This window comes from Palaemon carinicauda, chromosome 12 (assembly GCF_036898095.1).
Source record: "Palaemon carinicauda isolate YSFRI2023 chromosome 12, ASM3689809v2, whole genome shotgun sequence".
NCBI classification, from domain to species: domain Eukaryota; kingdom Metazoa; phylum Arthropoda; class Malacostraca; order Decapoda; family Palaemonidae; genus Palaemon; species Palaemon carinicauda.
The window spans coordinates 138,426,092-138,438,318 of NC_090736.1; the positions used below are offsets into that span (position 1 = coordinate 138,426,092).

Consider the following 12,227-nt stretch of genomic DNA (forward strand, 5'->3'; position numbering starts at 1 on the left):
TATAAATTACCAACATATATCGTAGCCCCAGCAGTGACAAGGAATATAATAACAAATTGCTTCAACTACTGCAGGAAGTGAGTGATGTTAAGGTGCAATATAAAATAGTTGTTGGGGACTTTGATCTTCCTCGCATCAAGTGGAGCAATTACACGACAAAAGAGGGGCCAACAGATTTTAACACACAGTTCATAGAAAGAATCCGTAATTGTTTTTTTACACAACACATTCAGGATATCACAAGAACAAGAGGAGACAAAATTGGTAGCACTCTTGATTTAGTTTTCAGTAATGAGGATTCCATAATTGATGATATTAGAGTAGAATGTTCTCAGGGTAGAAGTGACCAAGCATGTATTTTAATTAACTGTGATATTCAGGAGGTAGAGGTTCAAGGAAAGAAAGTGATATACTTATATGAAAAGGCCAATTATCAACTCATGAGGCAAAGAATGAATGTGGACTGGACCCAGTACCTGTCAGAGGAACTAAACACAGAAGAAAAATGGAATAAAATGCTTGCAAAATTTCGTGAAATTGTTGAGGAATGTGCACCTAAGAAACAATATAAGGGCCAAAACAAGATAAGGCAAAGGACAAATGAGAACCTACCGATGAATAGAAAACTGTGGTAAAAAATAAAAAAGAAACAAAGGCTATGGACAAGGTTAAAACAACTAAAACAAGAGGACTATCCAGGGGATACAGTCAGAGGCATGGAGGAGGAGTACAGGAGGCTAAATAATCAAGTCAGGCGGCAGACCAGAAATGCTTTAAAGATAAAGGAGAAAGAAATATCGAGTCATGTGAAAGATAATCCCAAAATTTTTTGGCAATATGTTACATCTAAAACAAGAACAAAGTAAGGTATAGGTGACCTGTATGACAGTAATGAAAATCAAGTACCAAAACTAACAACAAGGAGAAGGCAGATATTTCATCAAAACAGTAGGCCGGGATATTCATCAGAGAACCGGAAGGGGAAATACCAGAGGCTACAGCAAGATGTTGTATGATGCCTTGCAGAATACATGTGTGAAACCTTAACTGATAACTTTGTGTACGCCACCTAGCGGCTAATAAAGTAGTTGATTTCCTGTCCTTTAAGTTTCGTGTTTGTCTTCAGTTCCTGGCTCCCCTAAAAATGTAATATGGTGGCAGCGAGTGAGTGATTTACACGCCAAACGAACTATCGATGTGTGAATAAGATCCCAGCCACCTTTCTCAACGACTTAGAGGCCCTGCCATCACGCCTAGCCACTGTGGCAGACCATCAACCACCCCAGATCCTGGACCACGCGAGTTTTATGGATGCCGCCATCTTAAAAAACCTGAACACTTGGCTTCAGTGACCTTTCTATACTTGTGTTTACCTGTGAACTGTGACATTCTTAGTCCCTGAAGATGGGGCATGATGACCCAGGTGCGGTAGGGGGCAACCCAACATATGTATTCACAAATGACTTGATGGGCATAAAGCCACCCAGCTTTGATTGGCAATGTTCCAACTTGCCACATTCATTCAAAACTTTCAGAAGATATTGCGAACTGATCCTTGCCACTCCCAACTACACTTGCAAACAGGGGCCAGAGATAGTAAACTACATACTCCTCTGGATGGGGCCTCAAGCGGTAGAGATTTTTGACAACTGGACTCGCCTCACGGATGAGCAACGTTCCAGTCCGACCGATGTGTGGGAAGCGTTTGTTAATTACTTCGAGCCCAAGTCAAACTTCAGGCTCTCCCGTTTCCAGCTGCGCGAACTCATACAGCGGCAGGAGGAGCCGATTGACAGCTATATCAACCGTCTCAAGGTGCAGGCTCAACGATGCAATTTTGAAGGCAACAACCTTGAAGATAACCTCATCGACCAGGTTATCATAGGTACAGCACATGTCGCAGTAAGAAAAAAGCTCTTGGACCAAGATCCGAAACAACTCACGCTTGACAAAGCAATTGATCTTGCGAGAACTTTTGAGGCAACGCAGACCCAGCTACATCAATTGGGGCACGTCAACAAATCCATCGACTCCCTTCAGAAGGCGAAGTCGAGACACAAGAGCCGTCCGAAAGCAAAAAACTGTTTTTTCTGTGGCGGAAAACCGCATGACCGCAAGGACTGTCCCGCCGTAGACGATATGTGTAAACTGTGTTCGAAAACGGGTCACTGGGCAAAGGCTTGTCAAAACACTAAGCGAGCCCGTTCTAAGTCTAATGTACGCTCCAAACCTCAGAACAGCCGATCGCAGTCAAGCAAAATTCGAACCAATCACAGCCAAAGCCGCAACAGCGATTTGACCGCCAAGTTAATGCCGTGATTACGTACGACCTGAGCAATGACTTTGAAAGCATGTCTTTCAACGCAGTGTGGGTTATACCTCATTGGAAGACATGAAAAGCCACTTCCCTGACTGGTTCGAGGGTATCGGTAAATTCAGTTCTGAGCAGAAACTAACTCTGAAGGATGACGCAAACCCAGTAAGACACCCGCCGAGACGAGCGCCCATTCAACTACGCGAGCAGATCAAAAGCGAACTCAATCGTATGGTGGGTCTTGAAGTAATCTGTCCCGTAGCGGAACCCACCGATTGGGTGTCCAGTATTACATATGTGACAAAACCCGATGGATCTCTCAGAATATGCTTGGATCCAAAAGACCTCAACAGTGCTCTAAAGAGAGGTCAACACCACACGCCGACTGTGGAAGAACTAACACATGTTTTTGCTGGTGCAACAGTTTTCACCAAGCCCGATGCATAGCATGTCTACTGGTGCATCCAACTCAACCATGACAGCCAGCTGCTGACCACATTCAACAGCCTATTCGGAAGGTACTGCTTCCGAAGGCTCCCCTTTGGACTCAACGTAAGTCAGGATCTGTTTCAGCGAGCGATGGACGAGATCTTGCAGGGACTACCCGGCGTTGTGTCGATTGCGGACAATATTATTGTATACGCATCCACACCAGCAGAGCATTCCGAGAGACTATCCACACTTTTCAATTGAGCTAGAGAGAGAGGACTCGTGTTCAACCCCGCGAAATGCGTGATATCCATATCAGAGGTACAATTCTTTGGCAACATCTATTCCAAAAGTGGAGTCCGACCTGACCCAGTCAAGGTCCAAGCCATCGCTCAGCTCAAAGCGCCGACTTCTATCAGTGAACTACAATCGTTCCTCGGAATGGCGAACCATCTGGCACCGTTCGTACCCAACCTAAGTGACCACACCGCCCAGCTGTGCAAGTTTTTTCAAAAGAACATTGATTTCAAGTGGCATCCTGAACACGACGAAGCCTTCATGTCCGTAAAACGGCTTATCTGCCAAGCAGGATCTCTTCCTTACTTTGACCCGGCAAAGCCGTCTGTAATCCAAGTAGATGCGAATCAAGAAGCCCTTGGTGCAGCACTGCTTCAAGATGGCTGACCTATCGCTTTTGCATCGAAAAGTCTTACAGACACCGAAATGCGCTACGCCAACATTGAACGTGAACTATTGGCATGCCTCTTCGGTGCCGAACGTTTCCATATAGAGTCTGATCACAAACCACTCGAAATGATCAGTAAGAAGAACTTAACTGCCGCCCCAGCACGGCTGCAACGGATGTTCCTGCGTCTTCAGCGCTACGATTACGATATAAAGTACAAACCCGGGAGGGAGATGACTTTGCCCGACAGCTTATCGCGACTCCCAAAACACGGCGCCGACAAGCCGATAGACTTGAATATCAAAGTGTGCTATGTACAGTTCAGCAACAACAAGCTAGCGGAACTCAGAGGTGCAACAGCTAGTGATGACGAACTCGTACTACTGCAGAAGTATATCATCAGCGGATTTCCCGAGAAGCAGAGAGACTTGCCTGCCGAGATCCGTAAATATTGGCCATATCGCGACGAACTCAACATCGAAAACAGTCTTACGATCAAGGGTGAACAGCTCATGGTCCCGGAAAGTCTGCGTACACAGTACCTCGAAACTATTCATGAAGGTCACCAAGGCATCACGCGATGTTAGGCCCGTGCGCGGATGTGTTTATTCTGGCCAGGTATTAACCGCGATATCGAATAACTCGTCAATCAGTGCCAACAATGCCAGACATTCCAAGCCTCACAACCCAAGGAGCCCATGGAAGCCATCACTCCAAACCTCCCGAACCAGCCGTGGTACACCCTCGGCATGGACTTGTTTACCGTAAATGACCGGAACTATGTGATTATCGCCGACTACTACTCCAAGTTTCCTGTCATTCACCAACTAAGTGTTGACTCAACAAGCAGAACAGTCACTCAGCTCACTAGCAGCACATTCTCGTTATTCGGTATACCCAGTACGATCATCACCGATAATGGCCCGCAGTTTATCGGACAACCCTCCCAAGATTTGCTCAAATCGTACAACGTTACGCATATAAGCAGCTCCCCGTTACATCCGAAATCCCATAGATTTATCGAGCGTGCCATCCGTAGCGTGAAGGCACTTATCCGTAAATCTGCAGAGGACACAGATAGGGCAATGATAGCCTATCGTACGACACCCCTCGGTCCTCAGCTCCCATCACCCGCGGAAATTCTCTTCCAACGGAAGCTACAAACAACCCTGCCCGCATACAACCGCACACCTAGTGATAACAAGTTTGACGAATATCAAGCAAGCAGGCAGGAAGCGAGCCAAGAACGATACAATGAACACAGCAAGGAGTTGCCTGAACTCCTACCGAACCAACCAGACAACCCTGGCCGAGCTCTACGTCAAAATCGTGTGCTCTTGCGTCCGCGTCATGTCACATTCTCCGATTCCCCGAGTAGCCCTGCTTGGCTCGGAAACACCACTGAGGATGACGTATGGTCAACGGAACTGCAAACTCTTCCCGAGACAACAGCAGCTCAGACCCTCCCCGCTGGAAATGTCGCCACACCGTCTAAGGGTTTCGCCAGCTCGAACTCGAGGCCGAACATCAGCAACCAACCAACAACCAACCCGCCACTCTAACAGACTGACGAAACCTACCCAACGACTTATCACACAAATATAAATGTGTAGGCACAGCTATTTATACTGATGGCAAAATAAACCATCATTAATAGCCAGTCAGCTGGCATGGGCAGTCTACCCTATCCAGCCAGTAAATACTATGTTTTTTTTTTTTTACTATATAAGAATTGTATACTGATTGAACGTTTGACCTTAATATGTCTTACCCATAAATCATGATCATTTTCCTCTGTCAAATGAATCTAGAAAGTATTAACTAAGGTACACAAAAACTTACTGATAATATTTTGAACTGAAACCCTGTAAACCACATTCAGTTAATTTGTATTATCCACATAATTCCCCAGCTAATTTTGCATTTGGTTATTATGTCCTTTACATGATACTCTCCCAGAGATTTTGCATTTTATAGTATTGGCCAAGTTTTAATACTTTTGTTCCTTTCCAAGGAAGGGGGATGTTGTATGATGCCTTGCAGAATACATGTGTGAAACCTTAACTGATAACTGTGTACGCCACCTAGCGGCTAATAAAGTAGTTGATTTCCTGTCCTCTAAGTTTCGAGTTTGTCTTCAGTTCCTGGCTCCCCTAAAAACGTAATACAAGAGAAGTACCTGTCATTGAAGGAGTGGATATCACCCATGCAAAAATAAGGAAAGTAATCCAGAAACTCGAAAAGAACAAATCACCCAGTCCAGATGGGATACATCCAAGGATTGTAAAGGAACTGATGGAAGAACTATTGGAACCACTTAGGATATTGTTCAACAGCTCACTACAGGAGGGTGTGGTACCAGAGGAATGGAGAATTGCACATATTACTGCCGTATTAAAAAAAGGAAATAAGAAAGATCCTGGAAATTACAGACCAGTCAGCCTTACAAGTGTCATTTGTAAGCTTATGGAATCACTACTCAGAGAAGAAATATTAACACATATGAAGAAAAACAACATGTTTAGCAAGAGACAATTTGGATTTATATCTGGGAGATCAACAGCATTACAGCTCATTATAGTGTTGGATAACTGGACGTGTGCACTTGATGAGGGGATGGCAGTAGATGTGGTTTACTGTGACTTCATGAAGGCTTTTGACCTCGTACCAGAGAAAAGGCTGATAAAAAATGTTTCCAGCTATAATATCCAAGGGAAGTTACTGAACTGGATCCAGGGTCTCTTAACAGGGAGAAGGCAGAGGGTTTTAGTGAACGGTGAGGCATCAGATTGGGAAGAGGTTATTAGTGGAGTACCTCAGGGCTCGGTACTGGGTCCTTTGCTGTTTGTTCTGTTCATAAATGATCTACCTGAAGTGGTTAAGCACGGCAGCGAGGTGTTTTTGTATGCTGACGACACTAAAGTGTTCAGGAGGATTCAGGATGTGGAAGATTGCAACAGGCTGCATGGGGACCTAGATGAGCTTAGAAAATGGACAAAGAAATGGCTTTTGTTCTTCCATCCAGAGAAGAGCATATACATGAGAATTGGCAACACCTCGGTAGACGATAATGGCTACATCTTGTACAACAACATCAGCAAGACCAGAACGGAAAGAGACATTGGTGTAGTCATAGACGACAAACTTACTTTTGCTGACCATCTGGCTGAGAAAATAGAGAAGGCAAATAAGATAGTGGGCCTCATTAGGAGAATATTTGTACACCTGGAACCGGCAACATTTAAGCCTCTCTTCACATCCTTGGTACAGCCACACCTAGAATATGCCAACCAAGTGTGGTGCCCACATCTTATCAAGGATATCAACGCAATAGAAAATGTGCAAAGGGAGAGCATCGAAACTGGTGTCATGTCTCAAGGAACTGCCATATGAAGAGAGACTTAAGAGATTAGATCTACCATCATTAGCATACAGGAGATCGAGAGGAGATCAGATTGAAACATTTGAGATCGTCAACAAGTATGATAAGTAGTGTACTGGGGGTCTTTTCAGGATGAGGGAGGATAGTGTGACAAGGGGCCATGATAAGAAATTATTCAAGACAAGAGCCAGGCTGAACAGTTGCAAATACTCCTTCCCTAACCGTGTGGTTAACGTTTGGACCAAATTGCCAGACGAGGTGGTACACCCAGAGACAGTGTCACAGTTTGAGCCAAGGCTTGATAAATTTTGGAAAACACAGGATCAAAAATTCAATTATAAAGCTCAGATAAATACCACGTGCCACCACCACCCACATAGTGTCCTGGCTACCATACTGGAGCCACAGGCCCCCTAGGGCCTCTTCCTGGAAAACGTCTGTAAGAATCTGTAAGAATATATATATATATATATATATATATATATATATATATATATATATATATATATATATATATATATATATATATATATATATATATATATATATATATGTATGTATATATGTATATATATATGTATGTATATATGTATATATATATGTATGTATATATGTATATATGTATATATATATATATATATATATATATATATATATATATATATATATATATATATATATATATATATATATATATGTATATATGTATATATGTGTGTATATATGTATATATATATATATATATATATATATATATATATATATATATATATATATATATATATATATATATATGTATGTATATATATATATATGTATGTATATATATATATATATATATATATATATATATATATATATGTATATATATATATGTATGTATATATATATATATATATATATATATATATATGTATATATATATATGTATATATGTATATATATATGTATATATATATATATATATATATATATATATATATATATATATATGCAAACTTCCTTCTCTCTCATCCTTGTGACAATATTGCTATAAAACTTCTTTCCTCTACTTCCATATAAGATAATCAAAATAACGTGAAGCCAAAACGATTATTGTATTCATTACCAGAAACAATACATCCTCCCAATTGTGTAGTTTTCCTTTTAGTACAAGTGTATGAATAAAGAGGGTATTGTCAGGGTTCTAACTTACATAAAGAACAGTCCGTTATAAGGGAGACTTTTTGCAAAGTTTTGTACAGATTTTGGTACAGAACACACTGTCTAATATTACTGTGATTCATACTGGCTGCTATGATGATGATTATTATTATTATTATTATTATTATTATTATTATTATTATTATTATTATTGTTGTTGTTGTTGTTGTTATCATCATCATTATCATCATCGTTATTATTATTATTATTATTATTATTATTATTATTATTAATATTTCATCCGTGCTTAGAAAGTGGATTGGTTTAAAGGTAACTCATGAACGGCAGAGTCAAAGGACGATGACAATGCCCTAGCTCGCAGGACAATACCCCCCAGAGAATGACTGTATACTAATATGATCAGCACACAAGCCCTCTTTCCACCCAAGATAGGCCCAGGTAGGGGCAGGAAATGGCTGCTGATGACTCAGCATGTAGATCTATAGTTCCCCCAAACCCTCATCCTTAGCTCACAAGGATAGTGAGGTTGCACCGACCAAAGGAACTAACAGGTTTGAGCGTGACTCGAACCCCAGTCTAACAGATCACCAAGCAGGGATATAAGCTAGTTAAAACTAAAAAATCTATGGAAAGAAAAATGATAAGTCATGTGACGGAGGTTCAGTGAAACTTGTGTGATGCAGCCGAAAATTTGCAGACTAAAAAATTTAAACTAAAAGCAAATCTCGCAATAAAATACAAAGATGATGTTTGTGACTTGACAGTGCAAATTAAATAATAATAATAATTTTGGAATGTGAAGAGAACGAGACACACGAGTGGATATGTTAGAAATATCAGAAGACGAACAAGAATTTGAAACAAGGAAATAGTTATAAAAGCATATTAGGATGCCATAAGTAATTTCATCACGACTCATTTCACGTGAAATGAGATAAAGAGATTGCACTGTAAGCTTGCACCAGGAATGAATGTTATTTAGGATAAAATAAAAAAATAAAAACTTGAATGAGGACTATGATTTATAAGTATTTTATATCATCGATGATAAATTGGTTTACTCCAAAAATAATATGAACGAAAACATAAAAGGTAACAGGACAACCATGAGTTTTGCACGGGCAGTACCTATCAAAATAATTTCATAATATATCGATATTTCGAATCTCTATGTAATTTTTATTCAAAAAAACCCTTTAAATTTAAATTATATTCCAAAATTAGTTTAGGTTATACATTTATCAAAATAATATATATTCACTAGGGATTCAATTATCTCTTTAACTGTATAAGAAGATTTTTCCCCTAAAATCGAGGGGCTTAATTTGCTTGTGCGCAAGTTTCTCGGAATGACAGCAGCAGTACAACAAAGGAACAGAGGAAATCCAGAACATTTCAAACATTTATACACAATTTGAATCAGCTAATTAATTAATACAACAACTTGGATCAAAACCTCGTCACGTTTTCCTTTTAAATGTTTTCATCTGTGTTGGGCCAAGGATTACGTCGACGAGTTTTCAATTTCAATTTTTCAATTTTTCTGTTATTTTTCTTTATTTATTTCTCCTTTTTCATTTCCTATTTGTGTACATGGAAAATCTTGGTCTCTCTCGTAGCCTTATTATTATTATTATTATCATTATTATTATTATTATTACTTGCTAATCTACAGCCCTAGTTGGAAATGAGGATGCTATAAGCCTAGTGGCCCCAAACAGGGAAAATTAGCCCAGTGAGGAACGGAAACAAGGAAATAAAAAAACTAAAAGAGAAGTAATAAACAATAAAAATAAGCTATACCAAGAACTAAAATAAATAAGAAGAAAAGAAATATGATAGAATAGCGTGACCTAGTGTACCCTCAGGCAAGAAAACTCTACTCATGACAGTGGAAGACCACGGTACAGAGGCAATGGCACTACCCAAGACTAGAGAACAATGGTTTGATTTGGAGAGTCCTTCTAGAGGCTGCTGCTTACCATAGCTAAAGAGTCTCTTCTACACTTACCAAGAAGAGATAGCCACTGAACAACTACAGTCCAGTAGTTAACCCCTTGAGCAAAGAAGAATTATTTAGTAATCACATTGTTGTTAGGTGTATGTCAGGGGAGAATGTGGAAAGAGTAGGCCAGACTATTTCTTATCTTCATACCATTAAAACTTATAAAGTTCTGTGCAGTGTAAATAAATATTTTTATCCTTATAATATAAAAATAAATTTGTTCGCAACTTGTTCCAATATTTTCTTTGAGATAATTATTGATAATTTTTTTCTCTCCACGTGAAAACTGAAAGTCAAAAGAGTGTGGGCTGTCATTAGGCCAATTATCGCCTTCCTTAAGAAGTACAAATCCCTAAACATTATGATGTTTTCATTGTGAAGAACTTTGAGCCGAAATGTATTCTGTTATTTCAATCAAATACGATTATAGAAAAGAAAACATGTGATACTAGGCCTAAGTTTACAACCTCCACTGATCTGTGTTCGTGATTCCTCAAACATACTCCGATTTTATATATATATATATATATATATATATATATATATATATATATATATATATATATATATATATATATATATAATATATTGCTATAAAACTTCTTTCCTCTACTTCCACATAAGATAATCAAAATAACGTGAAGCCAAAAAGATTATTGTATTGATTACCAGAAACAATACATCCTCCCAATTGTGTAGTTTTCCTTTTAGTACAAGTGTATGAATAAAGAAGGTATTGTCAGGGTTCTAACTTACATAAAGAACAGTCCGTTATAAGGGAGACTTTTTGCAAAGTTCTGTACACATTTTGGTACAGAACACACTGTGCTCCAATATTACTGTGATTCATGCTGGCTATCATCATCATCATCATCATCATCAGTATTATTATTATTATTATTATTATTATTATTATTATTATTATTATTATTATTATTATTATTATCATTATTGTTGTTGTTTTTATTGTTATCATCATCACTATTATCATTATTGTTGTTGTTATTATTACTGGCTAAGCTACAACCCTAGCCTAGTTGGAAAAGAAGGATGCTATAAGCATCACAAATTTAAGGAGAACTTCAAAATGATTTGTTCCACATTCCTCTATAGAAGTAAGATCAGAGGATTGTTTCATTAATAACATGCTGACATTTTTAAAGAAATCTTACAATCTGATCAATCATTCTATGCACGGGTCTCACAAGTGAATGTTTGATTTGTGACCTGTGCGAAGAAAATAACAGAGAACATTTTGGAACGTGAAGAAAACGAGACACAAGGGTGCATTAGTTATTAAATATCAAATCAGAAGAACATTAATTAGAAAACAAGGAAGTAGTTGGAAAAGCATAATAGGTTGCCATAGCTATTCTCATTACAACTGATTTTAAGGTGAAATGGGATAAAATAATTATTCTTAAAGCTTGCACCAGTCACCAAATAAGCCTTTTATGTTAATAATAACATTAAACCTTGGATGATGACTATAATTCATGTTGGTTTACACCAAAAATAATGGAAAATAATACAGTTACAAACTTACAAGCCACTTGTACTGGAAGAGTTACATGCGCAGTACTGATCAAAATAATTTCCTAATAAATCGACATACCAAATCTCTATGTGATTTTTATTTATAAAACACTATATTTGAATTCTATTCCAAAATTAGTTTATATTATACATTTATCAAAATAATATATATTTACTATGGATTTAATCATTTCTATGACTGTATAAGCATTTTTTGTCCCAAAAATCAAGGGGCTAATCTGCTTGTGCGCAACTTGCTCGGAATGAGAGCAGCAGTACAAGAAAGGAGATGCACTGAAGACGCACTACAAAGAATTTTACATTAAGATTCTGTATCATTTAACCCAAAGGTCTGGGTTGAGTGTACTGTATTTTATGCCTTATTTTCTCTGTATTTACTTTTTAAAAGTATGAAATTGAACTGGTGGTTTGTTTCTCTTAGTTCCTTTGGACTAATTTTAACACCAAATATTCATTATGGATACAAATGTTGATGTTCTGTATTGAGTTTCTTGGAAACGCGACTTAAACTTACAGTTTATACAAGAGAAGTCTTTTCATACTAATAGTCCTTCTGTAAATATATGTGATATTCTCCATCCAACAACCTCCTATTTCAGTAAAATTATTTTTGTTGAAAATAATGTTAATTTGACGAAGAAATGTACTTTGATTTTCTCACAAGAAAACAGGAATTGCATATTAGTTTACC

General features: G+C 38.2%; 2 protein-coding genes across 2 annotated transcripts; both read left to right on the forward strand.

Moving 5' to 3' along the window:
• Positions 1-1,404: 1,404 nt before the first annotated feature.
• Positions 1,405-2,319, forward strand: LOC137651076 (uncharacterized). Its single transcript, XM_068384213.1, has one exon. It carries the CDS (start codon positions 1,405-1,407, stop codon positions 2,317-2,319), a length of 915 nt encoding a protein of 304 aa, XP_068240314.1.
• A 1,147-nt stretch (positions 2,320-3,466) lies between these two features.
• On the forward strand, positions 3,467-4,015 carry LOC137651077 (uncharacterized). The gene has a single exon (XM_068384214.1). The coding sequence runs from the start codon at positions 3,467-3,469 to the stop codon at positions 4,013-4,015; it is 549 nt and encodes a 182-aa protein (XP_068240315.1).
• Positions 4,016-12,227: the final 8,212 nt, after the last annotated feature.

Coding starts and splice junctions, on each gene's coding strand:
- LOC137651076 (XM_068384213.1), top strand. CDS start 1,405: ATGGGGCATGATGACCCAGGTGCGGTAGGGGGCAACCCAACATATGTA.
- LOC137651077 (XM_068384214.1), top strand. CDS start 3,467: ATGCGCTACGCCAACATTGAACGTGAACTATTGGCATGCCTCTTCGGT.